The 21,773-nt window shown below is 48.5% G+C and overlaps 1 protein-coding gene across 1 annotated transcript in view; it reads right to left on the reverse strand.

Moving 5' to 3' along the window:
• CADM1 (cell adhesion molecule 1) overlaps positions 1-21,773 on the reverse strand; it is a 95,439-nt gene that overhangs the window by 39,199 nt on the left and 34,467 nt on the right. The window contains exons 2-4 of the mRNA XM_030505322.1: positions 6,530-6,676; positions 5,483-5,635; positions 1,640-1,777 (exon numbers count right to left, since the gene is read on the reverse strand). Coding sequence (XP_030361182.1) covers positions 1,640-1,777; positions 5,483-5,635; positions 6,530-6,676 — 438 coding nt within the window. The remainder of the gene's footprint in view (positions 1-1,639; positions 1,778-5,482; positions 5,636-6,529; positions 6,677-21,773) is intronic.

The raw sequence follows: 21,773 nt of genomic DNA on the forward strand, positions 1-21,773 counted from the left end.
GCCAGTTGAAGTCGATGCTGTGTTACTGCAATGATTAATGATCCTCTCCCACCGTCCCCAAATCCCCAAACTCTTAAATCAATGAGCTGCAAATCCCTCCCACTCCTGAATCAACAATTAGCTACAGAAGTGATTAACCAGATTAACTCCATTAAAAGCAGTAGCGATGGGTGAAAGCGTTTCAGCGGTGCTCCAGCTGAAGGTGGGAACCGCGGTGCTGGTCGGAGCAAAGTGCTGTTCCAGGCTGGCTGCCGGAAGGATGTCGTAAGGCACAGCATGGAGACACGGAGGAACAACAGACAAGGCAGGAGGAAAAGGAACACAGCAGGTGCCTGCTGACAATGCACCTCCGCTTTGTTTTCAGATACTCTTATCTGTGGCTTTGTGTTTAAGAATTCTCCGTGTAAACGTTAAGGGTAGCTCCCGTAGCAGAGGTCTTTCAAACACAAAATACTTCTGTATAATATATTGAAGTGAAAGAGAGGCCAGATGCAGAAAGCAACACCCCATGATGTTTAGAAGAAAGGCTTTCTGATCCGCAAAGCCGTGCTGTCCTGCTATTCACAACCCACAAGCAGGTATTTCAGATTCCCTGCTTCTGTGTAAAAAAACAAAAATGCAAAGAATCAGCAGGGTGAGCAAGAAGCTACTACCCAGCTCAGCAGTCTTCAAAGGGAAAGGGAAGCTGGAATTCACTTGTCAACACAAGAAAACTCAATCAAGAAGCCAGACAGGACAAGAGGAAGGGTCACTACTGTTGCACTGCTGCCCACCGGAATGGGGAAAGAAGCCAGAAAGGGAAGATCTGCACCACCACCAGTGACAACTGGTGCTAGGAATCAGTGGAACACCCCTTCATGTGGCAACAGGTTTGCATTCCACCTTTATCAGCATGCTCTCAGCATGTGTCCTGCTTGGATGCTTGCAGGTGTTGGACTTAGAGAGGATTCTGTCCTGCCCTTGGAGGGGGGAGGATTTGAAGTAATGAGCCTGGACTTGTACAGAGAACCCTTCAGTGTCTCAGACTGGGTAACGCACAAAGGTGTTGTCAACCAAGCTCACATCTACATGCAGGCTTAAACTAACAGCACGTCACATGCAATCAGAGTCAGTGACTTGAATGTGCAAATACCGGGGGCAACCAGACTTCAGGGAGTCGGAGAAACCCATCTCACATGAATATTCAACTGAACACAGAGAAAACACTCTATAAACAACAGAGCTAGATGTGAAGGTGAAATGAAAATCCTCACAGCCCAAAGCACAGATGATGCTGCCCACACCTCAAACTGGGCAGAAAGCTGCAGAAACCGCTGCAGAAGAGAATTCAGCGCACAGCTTTGGGGCTGCTCAAGGTCACCTCCAGTTATAGAAAGGCTCCAGAGCCCAGTACTGGTGTCTGGCAGGTAGGCAGAGCCCCAAACACAGTCCAGCCCTTCTGCATTAGAGAACAAGCTGTCTGCCCACACACTCCTTTGTTCCCGAGCTGGCGTTCAAAGTAGCTCGCTCCACTCTTTCTCCTTTTATTTTCTGCCTTTAAACTGGCAACAGAGAACAAATCCCCGGCATTACATAAATCATTTCAGCTGCCTGAAATGTCAGCTCTGGAAAAAGCAAGTGGCTGAGAGGATGCACCTACCGGTGAGCTCCTTGTTTCCTTTGAACCATCTGATGGTGGTGGCTGGTCTGCTGGCCATGGCAGTGCAGTTCAGCTCAATCTCTTCTCCCTCAACGGCGATTTCTTTCTGGATATCGATTACCAGATTGCGCGGCGGGACTGCAATGAGAAAGACAACAGAGCACGTGCTTGATGAAAAACCATTTTCTGATCACTAACACGAGACAAAACCTTCAGGAAAACCCATAAAACCAACTAAAGGAAAGCAGCAACTGGTATTTACTTGATCTTTCAATCAATCAAATCCTTCGATAGGCGGTTTCACAGTAATCAGAGTAAGCGCGTCCACTCTCCACCTAACAATCATTGTAGTGGAGCAAATTATTACTTATCAAGTTTGTAACTTTCTGTTCCCAATCCCAGGCAGGCGCCGCTCCAGGGAAGAGCTGTAGCTTCTGCGCTACTCGGTGCTGTGTGTTGCTATTTCAAGGTACAGCTTGACTCCGCACACATTTCTTGACTTCTTCTGACAAGGAGAGGAAACACAAGAGCTGACATTTGGAAGTGCATTGCTTACCGTGCCTCTAACCTCGCGAGGCAATTTTTCTCTCCTGCTGTTCAGCTTCAAGCCTCAGCTGCGGAGAGTGGAACCAGGCCAGCAAACATCAAGCTCACTGAAAAGGCTCGAGGAGCTGCCGAGCCCCAGCTCAGGGTGGAACGAACCACACTGGGAACAGCCCTGCCTTCCCATCCACCACAGCACCACGCACCAGACACACACCAACCCAGCGAGAGGAGCGAGCCAGCTCTGCACCCAGGGACGGGCACCTCCATCATACGGCCATTCCCTCAGCATGGCAGTTTGCCCTTTGCCCCAGGCACCTACAGATCAAGACCCTTCGAAACACCAAGCTAGGAGACTATGTGCAATGAAAATCACCCAGTAATATTGAGAAACAGGCTATAACTTCAGGAGCTAACAACCACTGCAGCATCTGCCAGACTGTGACCAACCAGCTTAAAAGTTCCCAGGCAGGGACAAGGAGTCTCCTTCCCCTGTGAAAGCACTAGTAGTGAGGCAAAAAAACACAGAAGACAAATGAACATCAAGGGATCATTGCACAAAGTTGCAGTTCAGAAAAACCCCAGAATTTCCAAAGGAAACTCAACTTTGCTCTGATCAATATGATTAAGCAACTGCATAGTTCAAATGTGACTAACACGTTTTGGAGCTAATGAAGAACAAATATGTATAAATACCATCCAGATGATCAAATGGACTAATTAGTCACTTGTGGCTTTTCTCTAACAAGAACAGAACAGGCTACATATTTGAGATCTTCACATGTTCCAATTAAGCAGGAATAAATCTACATATTGTGTCACAGAAGACATTAAAGCACATGGGTGAGAGGGGGAAGCGCTGCTGAAGCTCTCTCCAACACTGACTCCAAAGAAAGATGCAGTGCTGGCACTGGAAGATGCAGATCAGTGACATTGCTCCTTGATATACCTTACACTGTAAGTGATGGCCATGAGATCTTTGGTGGGGAAATGCATTCCCAGCAGGACCAGCCACGTACTGACACAGAGAACCACTCCTCTGCCCCAGCTCATTTCTTCTCCTAGTTAGGGAGTTGATAGTACAGGACACAGGAAAGATGTGTCATCCTTGGCATGGTGGTACCCAACCTCTCCATACGAACTGTAGCCAAGAGAAGCAGTCCCTCCTCCACCTCCTAACAATGCACATCCACTGTCCTTGCCTGCTCTGTGAACTAATGCTTGGCCCAAGTACATGATGTAGGTGAAGGGACAATACCCACTGCTTTAAGGACCTTGGGGATGGCCGTGCTGCAAGTCCTTCTCCAAACAAACTGAAGTACAAGGCAAGGAAACAGACTTTGCTCTGGATTCTGGAGCATGATTCACATTTAAAAATTAAAACCAAACCCAGCAAAATCTCTTTGCCCAGAGAAGCTGCGGCTGCCCCATCCCTGGCAGTGTTCAAGGCCAGGTTGGACACAGGGGCCTGGAGCAACCTGGTCTAGTGGAAGGTGTCCCTGCCCGTGGCAGGGGGTTGGTACTAGATGGACTTTAAAGGTCGCTTCAACCCAAACCATTCTGTGGTTCTATGAAACTGTGTTTTGTCTCCCACTTGAAAGACACACCGTGCTGGTTTCCAGGCGAATACAGTAAGTACTATTATTTCAAACACCTTCTTAGCATTGTTAGCAGTGAAATGAAATCCAACAAACTATTTTTTTGTGTGTGTGTGATTAGAGAGAAGAGCTAGGGGAGAGCTTCCTATGCCTATGAACACCAGAAAGCACACTGAAACTTGGAAGATGTTGATAAATGTAATGGCAAGAGTAGAACTGCTTATAAACATTATTTAAACAACGTATAAAAACCTAAGAACCAAATCTCGTTATACAAAAGGAGGAAGATTTAAACTAATCAGTGAGTGAGATCTTGCATTAAGTCACCCTCTGTGATTCAGGTTCTCCTATTAATAGAGTCTTAAAAGCTGCTGCTAATCTGCAAAAGCAGCTCTAATGGCACGAGCTGCTATTACTGGTAACGGCATCAGGCTGAGCTGCTTGTGCAGGGGAGCAAAGCAGAGGGGAGAGCTCAGGCCAATGTGCCCAAGCACATTCTGGGGATGGGACGGGATGGAGGGAGCAGCAGTACTAGCCTCAGCTCTGCAAACAGCAATTTCAAAGCAAATGAGCAAACTGATGGTGTCAAATGAGGGACCTCGTGTTCTTTCACATGTGAAACAAATTTTTGCTAACATTAATAGGAAGCTATCACTTTCCATTAGCTGAGCTCGAGGTTTCTCTGACTATATACATCAACTGACAAAGATGCGAGAACTTCACCATGCTGGAGGTTCGGACCAGCGAGGCCGTTAGTAACATCAGCCCTTAAGGAGCATCACAGATGGGCAAAGATGCTGTCATTTGCCATTAAAATGTATATCTCTCAAATCCCCAAGTTTTGGAAGGAAAGAGTCAGTGTGTGATCAGAGTAGTCTGATTACTGAAAACACAACATCCATAAACTGAACAGTTCCACCACGCTACGAGGCATTCCTGTTAATTTATTTTCCCTCTGCATAGCAGATAATTATTGAAAGACATTTCCTACAGCTTTTACTTTCTGGCTGACTTCTTTCTTGCTCTGCCAGACGAGATGCACCCACTGCAACTCATCTTCCCCTCTCCGTATGACGTGTGCCTTCTCTTGCCCTACAGCAACAGCCTCGAGGTAGAGGAGGACATTCCTCCCAGGACAGCAGCAGATCTAGAACACCAAATAATTCACTTGGATACTCTTACAGAGCAGTGGCAGCACGAATGACTAATCCCTGCAGGCTGTCTGCAAACCAAGGCTGGTATTAAGCCCCATGCCACAAAGGGCAGGAGAACCTCATAGGTTTCCAAAGGACCTGCCCAAGTAAAGGAGAGGCTTGGAAGAGCACAAGACCTCACGCTTACACCTCTGCTCATTCTTTGAAGCCAAAAACTGCCCGTGAACAGAAAGGGAAGACCTGAGAATCACACTAAATACCACACAACCTGCAAAGAGAGGCTCTCGGTGCAGCCAGGGACACTTGCAAGACAGGAAGGCTACATGAGGGTGATGGCACGCCACTGGACGACCTGCTTGGTACTTGCCGTTGAAAACACTGTGCCTGCAGGTTCAAGTCCTAGGCTGCACAGAGCTGCTGAAGGGCTGAGCTGGTCTCCAGTGGGAGAGCACTCAGCATTCATATCCTGGCTGTGCTGTGTCACTAGAGAGCTGCAGCCCCATCCCACTGACCCCAAAGTTCACCGCAAGCATCTATTCAGTCCTTACCAAGCACTGTGATCGTGGTGTAGATTTCCTGGGGGGGATCAGTGTAGAGCTGGCAGAAGTACCTTCCTTCATCAGAAATGGAGACGTTTGTCAGGGACACCCGGAGCTCGCTGTTGGAGAAGTTCACCAGCTGGAATCTGCTGTCCTTCAGCGCTGTGGAGCAAGCGCAGCTTTAGTGACAGTGACGAGAGACGCAGCATCCCTTCTCCCAGCACAGCAAGGCCAAAGGTCTTCATATAAAACCAGCAGAGACACCCACCCCCTGGGTTCCTGATGGCAGCGTCCATTCTGCATCTGGCCCTCTGAGATATTTCAGTTCCCAGATCATTACAAGGAATCAACATAAGCCCAGCACCTTATCAGGTGCTTATCAGCTGATAAGCTGGTATCAGATGGCCTAGGGACCCGTAGGTAAAATGTTTGTTGTGTAAATCACTTCTACATGGCCCCATTTCTGACTCTGCTGTCAATGGACTAGGGATAGCATGAGAGAGAAAAGACTTGGGAAAAGCATGGTTTAAAGTTTCCTGACCAGTAACGGCTGCCCATTACTGGTGTAACTGAGAGTGTTTCACTGCAGGTACCGCGCTCTGGGGCATGGCCACCGCAGGAAACAAAGCCAGCCTCATCCACCGGACACGGCACTGACGGGAGATGCTGGTTTGGTTACAAAGCAGCACAGGCTGCCTTGAAATCCTCAGTCTTCAAAGCCAACAGATTACCTCTGAGAACATTGCGGTGTCTCGGCGTTGCCCTGTTCAATTTGTTTGTGTCAGCTAAATATTTGGCACTCAATTGCAATTCACCCTGAATTACTACAATCAATTCCTATTGCAAAGTAAGACGGTCTGACTTTTAAAGGGGACCGTCAAGGCTTCCATTAAGGAGAAAGATTATGATTGCCTGTCTCATCTACCCTCTGAAGAATTGACTAAACTTGAAGCATCTAGCATTGCATTAAAGAACGAGCTCTTGGCAAATGCTTTCTCCCGAGTGCGAGCGAGGCGCAGGAAAAGTTGTTATCAAACAAGGAAAGATGGGACTTACGTCTGAAATCTCGGAAATAGATGGTTTGCCTGTTGGGATTCAGGAGCTGAATCACCGAGTCGTCGCTGTTCTTGACGCGGCAGCTGATGGTGGCGACGTCCCCCTCCACCACCGTCACATCTTCTGTAACCAGATTCTGGCTCTCACCTTCAGGAGGGAGCAAAGAACAAACAGCAACATCAGAAATGACATCTGAGTCCTGTTTCTGTACACAGCACCTTGGCAAAGCAGCACAGCCCTCGGGCCGCCCTGCCTGACCCAGCCTGGACGTCCAGTGGAGCAGCTGAAGTGGGGTTCCTGGACACCACACACCCCCTGATGCTCTAATACACATGTTCCACATGGGCAGCAACGCCAGAAATCTGCTTCCTCTCTCAATGGATGAATTCTATTACATTACCTCAAAGAGCAGTTTGCTCTAAGGAGCTTTTACCCTCTGACTCGAGCACACAGGCTTTATGGAACCAGCTTTTACTCACTCTGTGTAATCAGTAGGCGCTATTAATGTCCAGAGGCAAGAAAAAGAGAATTCGATGCAATTATGCAGCGGGAGCCATGTAATCATTTACAGGTGATCACCTCAAACTCTCCTCCTAATGAATCAAGTCACCACATCACATGCATGCAGAGAAATTCGCTTCCCGTGTTAAGGGATGCAGAGGATGGGAATCTGAAAACAGTGCTTTGCATTTCCATTTTCCCCAAACCACTGGGAGCCTCGTGGAGGCCGGGAAGCAAGCTGGAGGGATGCAGAGCCGAGGCAGGCCTAGGGGACACCAACACTACCCTTAAGATAGCACTCTCCAACTCTTCTGCTTTAATATGCAAGTTTGTCAAGTAAGAGAATCACAGAATACCAAGTTGGAAGGGACCTCAAAGATCATCTGGGCAATATAACCTGGCTAATATAACCTATCTGGCCAATATAACCTAATATAACCAACCTGATCAAAGGTGGGGGATACAACCATGCTAACTTGCCAAAATGACCTTTCTGCCTGTGTGGTGGAAGATTTCCTACCTAGTCCAAGGGGGTTTAAAGCTGATTAAAGACAACCAATGCAGGACACCCCATTAAGAGATCACAGCATGGCACTGTACGCCTAACTTTACACTGACGTAGTGACTGAAGCCCTCCTGATGTCCCCCTGCCTGATGTCCCCCACAGCCCTACTGCCAGCACTCGGGGTCCTGCACCCATCACCCATGCACCAACCGTGGAGACCCAAAGCCATCGATCCATGAGGAGCCGCAGCAGCCACCGGTGCCGCCTCCCGCCTGGCTACCGGAGCACCATGGCCGTGCCAAGCAGCCCCGGTCCATGTGAGCCAGCGCCAGACACTCCGATAGCTCCAGAGCAGAACTAGCACAAATAGTCAACGTTACTAACTGCTCCTGGGGAATAATTTTATCAAAGACATTCAAAACAAGGTTCTTGCACAAGGATCAGCTTGATATGTTCTCATAAACGCAATATTCACTACAAATCATTAACAAAGCTATTAAGATTCGATTTCCATCTCAGCAATTATTGCTAGCATATTTTTTTACATTTACTTTAAAAGACTCAATCCTATTTTCAATTCATTAAACTGTTCCTTGCATTTACTGAATTTTATATCAGCTTAGAAGCCTATTTGAATTAATAAGAATTACAGTAGAAGTAATTTAGAAATAAATTATTTGAAGTTCAAGCCACTGAAGCTTTTCATGCCGGGATGCTGCTACATTAAGCCCACTGACTGATGGCTTTGGAAGTCCAGCATCTCTGTCCAGGCTGGCATCAGGATCCCTCTCCAGAAGGCATTTATCTCCCTGAGGACAATGACAGGCCGAGCGCACGTAAGGACATGCCGAGCCACGGTCCAAAGCCAACAGCATCACCAGCCCAGCAGACTTTGCGTATTTGTTCTGAACCAAAGGGCGTCTAATCTGGCCCTTGGCTGCAAAGCTCCCCTTGCTCCGCTGACCTAAATATGCTTCCATGGCTGAGAGCACCAGACCGTGCACGATAACGCTTTGGGGGATCTGGATTCCGATCTGCTCCCGCTTACCAAGACAAGAAGGGTATTGCCGTGACCTGCATCAAGTACAAACTCTGAATTAAATCAAAAGCAACATGAAGTGAGAACTCCAGACCCATCTTCACGTCAACGTTCCAGGCAGTTTCTCAGTAAATATTTACTGGCAGCGTGTTTGAGGAGCATTAGACACATTAACAGCACTCAACATGTTGTGACAGAAAAGGGAGGACTGGGGAGGGGAAATGAAGTTTATGGACCCAATACAGAATGGAAGAAGTCAAAAGAAGCAAAGGAAAGCTGCTACTGAAACTCAACTTTAAATCACCTCCCAATTCACAATGCATTTGGGGGTCCATGAGCAGAGTCACGTTGGGAAAAGATTCTGTTGGGAAAAACCCAACAGAATTACGTGGGATAGGTTTTCACCTATTCCTTGGGAGCAGATTGTCACAGCCTCTGTGCTCTGTCTGTCTGTTAGACAGTGGTCTCTTGCTGGGAAGTCCAATACTAAGCACAAATCCCCCCTCCAGCGTTCAATACACACAATGGACAGACTCCAGGCCCTGACCTGGAGTCCGCATCACCCTGATCTCCAATGTTAGGCATTGCTATGGAGAGTGAAGGGGAAAGGAACACAGAAGAAGCCAGGTTCAGGATGAACTGCCCTACATATGCAATGTCTGTAACAGCATTAATGAGCAAGTACAGCAGCCTGGGAACGGCTGTGGCTGGACCCTACGCGACTCATTTCCCCACTTCTCTTTCTGCCTCAGACCACCACAGTCTCTGCTTTTCAGACTGCAAAGACAGACATCGACGAATAAATTGTGTTTCAAATGAGTTCCTCTTAGCTGGACACAGCCCAGGGACCTTGGCTCATATGCAGCGGTCACATTTAAAATCAATTCCTTCTCCACTTGCAGCACACCGGGAGTGAGGGAAGAGCCAGGGAGAAAGAGGGAAAGATGAAAACTACGTGCTCGTGAGCATGATTCTGCCATTTCCAGTGAAGCACAAGCAGCACTGCTGCTGATCCAGCCTACGGGATACTGGCACAAAGGCTTTCCAAGGAAGAGCAATAATCCTCACTGTACCCAAGCCATGTAAGCCCAGAGACTCAAACCAAATTCCTCTTAATAAATTGAGTCAAGAGAAACAACGCACATGGATACACAAACTATTTGCTCGTGTGCTCCAGGAGCAAGCGACATGGTGATCAGTCCACAGAATTAATGTAATTTGAATGTCACAACTCATCTATCAATTCCAGCTCCTAAAAGGAACGTGGTGCTTAAATAACCAGCCCAAGTTGCGACAAACACGAGGCGGGTTTTATAAACGCCTCGTGATCCACCTACTGCAGGAGCTTCATCTACTTCTGGATGCTCCTCTCCCCGAGCAGTGCCTACGCTCTCTCCATCCATCACGAAGATAGCATCCCTCTAAAAGAAACGTCAGGAACCGCCTGTTCGGGAGGACTTCAGGAGCCAGAGAGACTTTTTGTCATGCTCAGATAACAGGAGCCCTGCAGAGCAGGAAAGAGGAGGAAATCAAATCGCCATTTCATTTCTCTGCACATTTGCTTCAAGGAGGGACGAGAGGATTGACAACGCAATGCTGGAAGAAGTTGCTGGAGCTCAGTGCATCTGGTCTCCAAGTCTTCAGAGACTCTTTCAGAAAGCTGCAGTCGTCACACTTGAACTTTGGAGAAGAATGGACAATCCGCGCTAATTGTGCTGGGGAGAAAAGGCAATTGCTTCCTGTGGAGTTAATTTCATGACAGCTTTTCACGGGCAGAAGAATGACAATTTCAGATGAGGCTGCCTACAGACCATGCACGTGCAAGTGCGGGGCATGGCTGGCAGCAGGGTGAGCGCTGCTGCAGTGAGCTGGTCCCACACCAGCAGTGGGATGGATCAGGGCTGGAGAGCAACGCCTGAAACCACGCAGTGAAACCCAGTCTGCATTCCACAACATGTGCAGAGACAGGGATGCTGCCATCCACTCGCATTAATCCTGAGCGCTTCAGGGTGAAGGGGAGCAGAAGAGGCAGCCTGCTGATACGTACACCCATGTGTATCCCTCTTGGAACCCTGCTGAGGCCAAGGAGCCACACGGGTAGCAGACCTTGCTCCAGGGACATCAAGGGAATGGGATCTTGCAGCTCTGCTTCTCTCTCCGAAGCAGACTACAGCAAATTGACATGGCAACGCTCACCTGGTACTAATATATTTGCTTCCAGATTTAATGTGTATTATTCTTTCTTCACTGCTACAGCTAGGCTTGATAGAACTGCTTTGAGAAAGGATGCTGCTGATGGTACCAGTTTTGGTATCACTTGATGATGCTAAAAGCATCAATTCCTGTTTTAGGGATGTGGGAAAGGAGGTGTGGGTGGAATTAACATTCACAGAAACTATTCCCAAAACATCAGTACCATGGATCTGTGAAAGTACACAGTACCTGTGAAGGTACTGTTGATGGCTAAGGAAATGCACTGCCGATGAAAAAACTGCTCCTTGGTGATGTACGATGTCTTCCATTTTCCAAGCAGAGAACAGTTTGGTGAAAGGTAGATTGTTTCTCAGAAGGAGAAATGGAAGAGGAGACAGCGGCACCAGATTAAAGGGTCACACTAAGTTACCATCAGAACCATGACTGACCCTGGGCCTCCCACCACTCCCCAGGAGCCGGGTCGGTGAGAGATGCTTCTCCTCACACATGTTCATCCCTGACTTGGCTAAACGTGGGCTGGTTTCCCCACGGATTCAACACCAAACCTTGGGTGGAGAACTTGTGCACCGCTTTGGATAACCAGTCCTGGGATGCGAGCGGATGTCTGGCGTGGTCTGCAGGGACCCAACCACCGCCAGCTTGCTGTCACGGACTCACCAAGCTCCCTTGTCACCGCAGGGACCTGCTTACCTCTTTGCCAGTCCATATTTTAGCAAGCGTGTGAATGCTTTCAGCACCTTTCTGCAGCGCTGCGCCCGGCTCCTCTCCAGCCACAGCTCACACTTCCCCGCTGAACTGCTCTCATGAGACAGCATGCAAGAGTGTGCTAAAAATTCCTCACTGTGGGGAGCACGTTTATGCTGTGACACACACACACACTTCAGAAAAATACACTGCAAATTCAAGCAAGTTGTGCACAGCTATTAAATTCCTGGAGGAAAAAATGCTACAGCCACCTTTATGGCTTTTCTGGCTTAAAGAGTAAGAATAAAAGATGACAACAGCTCGGAGCTGACACCAGCGGCCGTATTTACTTTAAACATTTGTGAATTTCTGCATGATGAAGTGGCATTGGGGAATTCTTTCCACTGGATTGTAACTAAAGCAGTACAGAGGCAGAAAACTGCTGGGAAACAGCCCTAAAGCAGTGCTCTCAATGAGAACAATCCAGTTATAGCCCACATCCCATGCAACGAGCAAATGGAAGTATTTCTTTTTCACCCTAAGAATAAACCCCTTTTTCCCTCCTATGAAACCCTGTGCACTGCTGGCCACAGGTTTCTCAGCCCAGAGCATCTCCTGACCTGCCAGGCCCATCATGCTGCTCCTCTTATGATGCTGCTGCTGCTATCAGGAACCACATCGGCGCAGATTTATGATCTGCCACCCGTGCTGGGATTAGATGTCAGCCTTGTCTTTCTATTACCCACACATTGACAGATAAAATTCCACGGCCATACACTGCCTGTCCCTTCAAAGGTTACCACTGGGGATGCTCAGGATCAATACCCATCTCATCTGTCGCTGTCTGGGAGGAACAGAGCAAACGAGGCTCCTGTCTGGGGGGAACGACCTGGCACAGCTCGCAGCATTAGTACTGAGTTTTGCCACAAAGCCTGTTGTACCTCACATCTCTGGGCTTTTATTCCACTTTTCTAACCAAATCTTGGGATGGAAAGCAATTCATAACAATCACCAAAATGTAGTCTTTCAGAAAACGATCATACTTGCAGTTAAAAGGTTTGGATTCTTTGAAGGAGGAATCCTATGAGCCACACTCACCACAATGGAGCTTCTGCTGTCTGAAAGCACAATTCACACATTTTGCTGCCACAGATAGATTGGGAAGCTGCATGTCTGGTTTAGAACTAATTCCTTAACTCATTGGACAGTTCTTAAATAAAAGATGTTGCTACTGCAGCTTTTCCTTTTACTTTTTTATATCTATCTATCTAGGGATGCTCAGACAGTTTAACCAACTGCCTAGAAGCAGCGCTTTCCAGAAATAGCAGCAGCTCATCTCTTCCTTTTACTGTGGAAGTTGCAGGTCCATCGCCAAGACAATAAAAGGTTGAGGGGCATAAGGAGAAGCGAGCAGAAGTCCAGCAAAGGGCAAAGCTGTGCACAGCCTCAGGACAAACACCAGGCAGGAACTTGCACGCTTGTTCCTCCTGATACAGAGCCATCACCACCCGTCAAGGACACCCCCTAAAATCCACTGCTCCGGTCTCCCCTCTGCTGCTCGGAAGCAGCGCCAGCAAGGGAGAAGGAGCCTGACAACACACAAGGGTCCCAGCAGACTGCTGCTTCCATTCAGTGTGCTGAAATAACACTTGTCTAGGATCAACACTCATTTATTATTAATGTCGCCCTAATACAGAATCCCATATCTGCATTTTATCTTCCAGCTGCATCACTACCAAGGACACATGCAGCCTGGATCTAAGGAGGGCGACTTGGTTAATCCAGAGTTTCACACACACACACGGAACATCCTCTCTCTGTCATGACTTGGTCCATCAGGAGCCCGAGCCTGACATGCAGCAGGCTGCTGCAGGTAAGAGGGTGAAATACTCCGTTTTCCCAGACTGCTGCCTCACATGTTTCCACCTCTGCCACAGGGATGCTCCATACTTAGGCACCTCAGCACCAGCTCTAGGCACAACACCCACACTCCCAAAACTGTCAATGGGGGTTACTCGGGATAACGGGATTCTCCAAGAACCAGGAACACTGTTTCAAGGCAGATGATAGGTTTTGTTTAATAAGCAGATACGTCTGATATCTGTTCCTGTAAACCATTTCTTGTAGAGATAATAGATAATATTGGGATACAGTATTTTTCTTGGGGTATTCTGGCCAATTCCCGTTCTTTGGCTGAGAGACAGCTTTAAAGGACACCACTTTACTTGCTGCACTATACGCAGAAGTGATGCCACCCCCCTTTTATTTTGATTTTTAGAGATCATGGAGATCTTTTGCCAAAGAACAACAGCCACTAGCAGTGAGGGTTATGTATCATATAACCATGAGGGTTATGCATTCCCTCCCCAAAAAACCCAGGGGGAAACAATCTCAGCAGTGGCATTCCAATCCAAGAGAGCTCCTCCCAGCTCACACTCCCGGAACGGATAACAAGGTATGTTACAACAAAAGCCTTTAGTCTCGGTCTGGCTCAGACACAATGACAAATGCTAGCCTAAAGGGCAACGTATTTGTAAGTTTGAAGTCTCCTGCAACACCAACTGTCCTGATTCCTCCCGGTGATAAAGGCTGTTCTGAGAGCTGTGTTACCATATTTATTATTTGCCAGAAGAGGAAGAAAAACCATGAAATCAGCCCTCGATCTGCCACCCATTGGATTTATAACTGTTAGTAGAAGACCGACACTCATGTCCTGAAGCATTAATCAGTCAGTGCAGATTGTGACCGTCCTCCCCAGCCTCCACCATGAATTTTGTATTTCTTTCCCCCCTTCATCGGTGGGATTTGCTTTGACTGAAGCCATGAAAAGAAGGGAAAGGGCAGATGCTCCTGAAGACATCACTGCCTGCTGCCAGCCAAAGGGAAGCCACAAGCCCTGACCCAGTGTTCATTTCTAAAGCTGCAGCTTGCCTGATGCACGCTCATCCCTCACCCCTTGTTTTCGGCAGAGAATCTGCTACCAGGACAAAGGCAAAGGTGGGAGGGAAAGAAATCATGTGCCACACAGGAAAATCAAACCACGGCTTCATAAACATCATTAGCCCAAACCCCTTTTGATGCCCTCTGCTCCCATCAGCACCTGCAGAACATTCTCACTCATTTCTTAAAGTTGCAGTTGTCTTTCAAAAATAGACTGTATTTAGTTCTCAATTAAGCAGCCCTATTTGTACACACACACCCCCGGCCTTGAGGTTTAGCTTGTCGTTTTGAACAAAAGCAGAATGGTAAATGCCTTTTACACGTAACACCATTAGATATAATTAAGCAATAGGTAAAGCATACATCGTGCTATAAATGTCATTTAGTTTTACAGTTAAACTCATCAACATTTATCAAAACACTGCCTCCAGAAAGAACGAGACAGCCACAGCCAGTGACTTCAATTCGCTACCGTCTCTAGAGCAGTGCGCTTCAAGGCAGAACCCCGGCATGGAACGTTTTCCCACTTAATATTTGCCTCTTTTTGATGGAAATGGTAATTTGCTGCTAAGTTCCTGTACACGGCAGGATGCGAACTGACGGGTCCTGTTCTGTTCTAGGACCTTCTGCTTTCCCATCTCCTCAAGCTACACCTCTGACAAAACCCCTGGCGAAGGACCCTTATGCTGATGGCAGGGCTGCTGCTGTGCGATGCAGGGCATCGTGCCACCACCTCCTCCCTGGGGACAATGGGACTGGTGCAACTCCATGGCACATCCAACTTCCCGGTGTGGACAAGGGGAGTCAGCATCCCCCAACCTACAGGGATGCCAGCACCATGCTCCTGCTGCTGCAGTAGGAAGCCTAAGATAAAAGATCATTCCTGAGGGTCTGCTTTCTGTGAGGGGCACGTCTCAGCTACCACAAAGGGGATGTGAACTGTAAAGAAAGGGAAACACAAGCAATGTGTGTTACCAGACACTGCTGTGCCTGTGCTGCTTTAAAATCTCAACATTTCTTGTTTTCTCCCGAGGAGCATTAAAACATGCAAACTGAGCCCATTAGAGGCAATTTTCAATTTACTGCTCCTCCTTGATATTCACATGGTAAACACCAGCAGGCATCAGCTCCATCAATAAGGCTCGTGGGCACCCAGGTGACTGTAAACTACATTGAGCTCCCTGACTCTGCACATTTACACAGAAGAAAAGGCAAAAATAACCCCAAACAGTTTTGAAATTGATGTTTCATCATCTCCCATCATTAAAAATTATGCTGTTGCACAACTTCAGGAGTACCAAGGAGTGAATGCTGAAGGTTTCTGCAAGCATTTACTCATTCTGCCCCTCCGCAGCAGTGGGAAGGGCTGTTCCAGGCAGGTGAGGGTCTCTGCCTCTCCCACCACCCCGGCTCTGTGGCAGACACGAGCTCTCCCCACTCAAACGCTTGCTCCATGCCATGTTGGCAGGGCAACCAGCATCAGCGTGGGGCTTTGGGAATGATCCCACTTGGCACTGGTGCCCAGAGTGGGAAGAAGGGATGGACCACAGCAAATGAACAACAATGCCTGCTCCTGTTTCCAAGCTCAAAGACCAGGCTCCGAAAGTGAAAGCAGTTGGGCTAGTATAAACCTTTACCCCCATCCCAGCAGTCCTCTTCATGCCCACCCTGCACCTTGATAACTACCAGCTGATAAAACTCCTGTCGTTCAGCCTCCTGAATGGCCCTTAAAAAGGAAGGGTTCAGATTTACAGGCAGAGCCAGGTAGGAGGACAGCCAGGGATCTTGGAAATGGGCACTATATCCTAGTGCCAACTCCCTGGGTCACCTTGTTCTGAAACTGTGTGCAACAGAGAGAGAGCACTTCACTAAAAATCTATCTTCTTAACTGCTTGAAACTGAATTTAAAATGCATGTATGCAGCACTCCTATCTGCCCACTCTTCTGAGCTTCTCCTTTGGCCTTATGATAAAAGAATGCAGGAAATTACAACCAACCTTCCCCCCAGCCCGGAAAAGGGAATTAATTACAGCAAGCACAAAGTCAGCGCTATTCCAATAAACCAATGCAATCCATTCAAGCACTGAAAAGCAAGGAAAGCATCATGGAGGCTTGATACCTTGCTAGTCATTCACAGCATCTCCCACCGTGGGTATTGCTAGGCAGCCATGCCCAGGCCCACTGTGAACACAGCAATTGTGTGCCACAATCCCACCCCTTGCAGCTTTCCCTTGTGTCCCGACCCCAGAGCTGAGCACACTCACTCCGTCCTGCATGAGAGATGCGAGGCCTTGGACAGATGTTGAACCAGCAGCTGAGGACCCACTATAGACAGTTGCTTGGCATTTCTGGCAAGAACAATGTAAATCATACACATTCTTCACAACTCCTCACTCAGACCCCAACAGCTGGAAGAGATCTGCTGATTCTTGCCAACTTGTAAGGAACTGTGAGACCGGCCTCTCGTACTCAGCACATCAAGGGGGAATATTTAACAGCAAGACTCATTTCCAAAGGAGCAACTCGGCAATAAACAACTCGGCAGCACAGCCGTGGCAGCCCGAGCTTTCCGCAGCTGACTGCTTTATTCAGGAGCTGCACTCGCATCTGAGAGCGAGAGAAATTCCCCCCCTGCCTTGATCACTTGTATTAAAAGCACATTATAAATCCCTCCAACTTACAGCAAGGTCTGCTGAGAATAAATACCCTTCCCTGAAACTCGGAACCGAGCTCTGTGACACCTGCATTTTGGAGCTGTGACCATTAAGTATGAATCACTGAAATTACAGCCTGGATCAATGTGGCCTTTAAAAGCACTTTATGCATTTTTAACATGGCTTTTGCTGCAACACCGCTTAGAATCATAGAGTCAAGGCTTGGGGAGCTGCTGTACCGAAGGTGCTTTTGCCTGGTCTTCCTTTGAGACCTGCCAGGGCTGCATATTCCTGGAGTGTTTTCCGCCTGGCAGCCTGGCTAGGAGCTGAAGAGCTGCCCCAGCCTGCAGGTACCATAAATCACAGAACCCTTTCAAGGTGCTCATAGGGTTCCGCCTCCCGAGTTACGTTAATAACTCCCGGAGCCTGGAAGCAGCAGTCTCCTGCCTGCAACAAGTGCAGTGAGCCCGGCTCCTCCCAGCTCGGCTCCTCGGGCTGCCGCTTGGAATTCATTACCGTGGAATAACGATCCCGCAAACGGGATTTATTACGCTCAGTCAGTGAGATAAAACACTCGGGTTGTGCAGAAAAACACTCTGACACAGACACCATATGCTCAGCACCAATGATGAGCTGGGTTACTTCAAGCAGGAAGGTTTTGTTTTCCTGCTGCACAGATTTGCCACCCCAAACACGAGAGCGAAGCAGCATGCCTGGAATGGGAGCAGCGGGCTCCGTTGGGATGAACTACCCCTTGCCTGCTGCCCAGGCAGCCTGGAGCAGCCCTCGTGGGTTGATGAACGGCTGCTGAGGTTGGGTGGCGTTACGAGAACAAAACAACCCTCATGAATCATAAGGCTTTATGGGTGTGCTGCTTTGGATAATTCCCGAAGAACCAAACTACATCCTGCTCATTAGCAAACCTGGCTGCACAGGAGAAGGATTTTGAGAGCACGCAGCAAGGTGATTACACGGAGGTAGTGTGGGGGGCAATGAGGGAAGTCAAACTCCATTTTCATGCACCCAAAGAAACAACAGCCTCGTCAAATGGGGGCAGGGAAGTAGAGAAGCAGGAAGTGCCACTGCCTCACTCTTCCTTTCTATCTGAAATATGGTGTAAGGAATGGAACTGGTCATCCTTCAAGCACAGAATCCTGCGATACAGCCACCGGCACTGATCTGCCCCAGGGGTCCTTGTGAGCAGCAGGATGGGAAACACGGATCCCCCAAACCTTGTACCAGGAATCTTGAATGTGAAACTGTGAGTCTGCATTCATTTACCCCAAATCTGCAGCTCAGAGGATGCACCATGTTACCAGGGAAGCAGTTCTGCTGCTGTGTCTCAGATGAACCTCAATGCACGCTGTACCTGTCGTCCCACACAAAAATCCCAGTGGGATGAGTTCTTTATGCTGGCTCAGAAGTTTTTTTGAATAGTTTTCTAAGTAAACATCAGCAGAATGTACTTTGATAGGCAAGTTACCAGTGTAGAGATAAGGACGCCTGGCTCTGAGCAGACCTGGCAATCACAAATGGCAGAAACCAACCGGGTTTTCATTCAAACCTCACTTCTTGTGTGGAACCTACCAAATTCTAACAAAAGCATTCAGAAGCAAGCTGAAACATCCTAAGTACAAATCCCAGGTCATCACTTGGTATACATAACAGCAGGGCTGTTTATTTATGAAATCTACATTTTAACAAGCTTTCTCACCTGGAAGTGCCCTGCTATTGCACCAGCCACATTAACTTTGCACTTGTGCTTGGGATTACTTATGAACAGGAGTTTGAACCCATTAACCACAAGCCCATCCCCATTTGCCAAGCTCCACATTGCTTTAAGCCAGAGGATTTTCCAGTTGGTCCTCAATGATTCAAAACCAGCAGGTTTTGGTGCGCTGGGACTGGAGCACCCAAGGCACGGCTCATACGTGGTGCAGTACAACAGCACTCACCCTGTATCCCAGGGCTTCCTGGTACAGCAGAGAACTGCTGGGTTTGTGCACACTAATAACCCAAATGGGACCTTTGCCATGGGGCTACGTGACACAGCGCCCATCACCAGCAAGCAGCCTGTGCTCGTGTCCTGGCTGCTGCTTCCCAAAGCTGGGGTGTGGGCGCTGGGGAGTAAAAAGCTCAGCCAGAGCAGCTCCTCCATGTCCTACCACATTATGGCTAATGAGGATGGTGCTGAAGACAGAAAGCCAACCTTCTCCAGGTACAGTGTGATTGTACTGTGAGGATGAGACCTGCTCGGCTGAGAACCCCACCTGCAGTACTGCTCTGGTCTGAAAAACGCTCCATCATGCCTCATCCCCACCACCCAAAATCATTAACAGCACAGTCCGAAAGGGCTGCAGCTTCCTGGCCATTTTCCCTTGCTACCATTCCCCAATGGCTGAAGCTTGGGACACGCAGCCAGTGCCGGAGGGAGCATTTCAAAGGGTGATCCCAATTAACAGCCCGCATCTATTCACGCTCACACACTTTCAGTGAAAGTTTTCCTTTTGTCTTCCCACCTCCCTTCCCAAACAAGGTCTCATTACTGATGTAGGCCAGGTCTCTAATTGCTTGGGAATGTGGCTCTCAGCACAATACCCCTGAGAGGCTGCTTTATGAGCTCTCCTAATGCCACTGAAGAGGGCCATGAAACCCCCAACCCAGCTGCCTGGCTCCAACCCAGAAACCTCAGATTTCCACTGCGCTGAGTCCACATTCCCAAACCAACACTGTGCAAGAGCGAGCGTGACTCTGCTGCCTCCGGGCAACGAGAGCAAGCATCACCAGAAAAGCATCTACCTATTCACCACCAGCTTTCACACGCTCCTGTCCGACCACCCAGGACAGCCACAGGTTGACTGCACAATGGTACAACTGGTGCAACACGCAGCCTGAGAGCATCCTGCTACAGCATTTGGCAAAACTCACCCTCACCATAGGACAGCAGGGCTGCGGAAGCTGAGAGAACACACAGATGCCCACAGCATTCAGGGAAGCTGTCGTACAACTGATATGAACCAGCACAAGCCACCTAAAGCATGCCCATGCATCACAGACACAGTGTGTCGCCTGCCCCATGCACCGGCTCCCAACCCACCCTGCACTGGCCATTTACTCATCTGAAAAGATCTGAGTTTTCCTGGTTTTCCAGCCACGATCCCACCACTGCAGCCCGTCTCTCCCAGAGGGGTTACAGAAAGAAGGCAGGCAACAACACCCGTGGCGTTTGAATGATAGTCTTTCTAGGGGAAAGAGCTTGTGGATTGGGTTGCTAAAAGCACCCACCTGCTTATCAATCCAAGAGCAGCATCTCTAAAGGTCACAAGTGGGGAAAAAAAAATCAAACTGAGAGGCTGATTGTAATTCCTCGCAAAGAGGAGCTTGTTTTTCATAGATCCACCCCGCCGTGCTCCGGAACATGACCTTTCCGTACAAAGAGAGCAGTGCATTTCTGCCTCTCATGTGTTACCCTCCTTCTTTTCCATAAATTAAATGCAGTCTTGATACCATCGTTACACACTCTTGCAGCACATAACCACTGAGGTCCTGCATGCCAACCCCATCACTACTTCACATTTTGTAGCACGGTACCAGGGTGATGCCAGCTCCTGGGAATGGGAATTTTCAGCAGCACTGATGAAGATGAAGACGATACAAAGCAAGGAAACTTGACAGCGAGAACAAGACCCGTCCTCTCAAAACCTTTCAGTTTCTCGACATCCATGAAAGACCCAAATCAAAACCAGACTCAAATCAAAATGAAGTTGGAAGACACATGGAAGTGGAGCCGAGCATAGTCTGAAGGCTGGAGCTGGAGTCCTGGGGGGAGACGGCAGCACACCTTTGTTCAATCCCACTCCATTTCACCTACTCCAGGCCACAAAACCCAAACCCGAAGCACCCCAAAAAGCCAGAGACCCTTCTGGGGTGGGAGTGCTACCTGTGTTCTACCCAAGGCGGTGAAGGAACAGAGTCATCACCTCCTAATACCGTACACCCACAAGCAGGCTTAACGGGATTTGCTGGGAAAGCCATGTATTTAACATAATCATTACATTCTGGCAGCTGAAAACACTGGCAATATGAACACAGGTTGATCTTCTACTTCTGTACTTACTCATTATGATCTTTATTGGCTGCATGATCTTTGCCTGCTTGTTTGCACTGCTCCATCTCTCTTACAGGAGCAGAACATACGACATTTACCACTGCTGCTTTGCAATTACCTCTTATTTAAGCTGAAGGTATCTGAAATGTCAGCATGGAATTCCACCCACACCCGCTGCTGCCCAACCTGGCTATAGCCAGCAATGCTCACGCATCTCTACCTTGCCTCGCAATGCCTCCTGCCAGGCAGATTAGCCCGAGGAGGAGCTCACGCTGCTCTAGGAACCATCCTTCAGCAGGGACATGAGCAAAGGGATGCGCTGCCCTTCATCGCCCCAGCAAACGCTTTATTCCACGTCACGCTGGACGCTGGTGGAGTGTCCGAAGTGAAGCTTTGTCTGATCATCTCGCGCTCCAGGCAGGGAGACCGGGGTGAAGAATGACTGTCACACTGTCCTGTGCCCTCTCCAGGTCTGCTCTGTACATCACACAGCTCTTTTCCTCTCTGACATGTGGTGTCATGACGCAACTAATACCAGGACCACTCGCCCATTTACAAGGCATTGCAGGGCTGCCAGCTTCTGGTGACTGCCATAAGTG

Source organism: Strigops habroptila, chromosome 17 (assembly GCF_004027225.2).
Source record: "Strigops habroptila isolate Jane chromosome 17, bStrHab1.2.pri, whole genome shotgun sequence".
In the NCBI taxonomy this organism is placed as follows: domain Eukaryota; kingdom Metazoa; phylum Chordata; class Aves; order Psittaciformes; family Psittacidae; genus Strigops; species Strigops habroptila.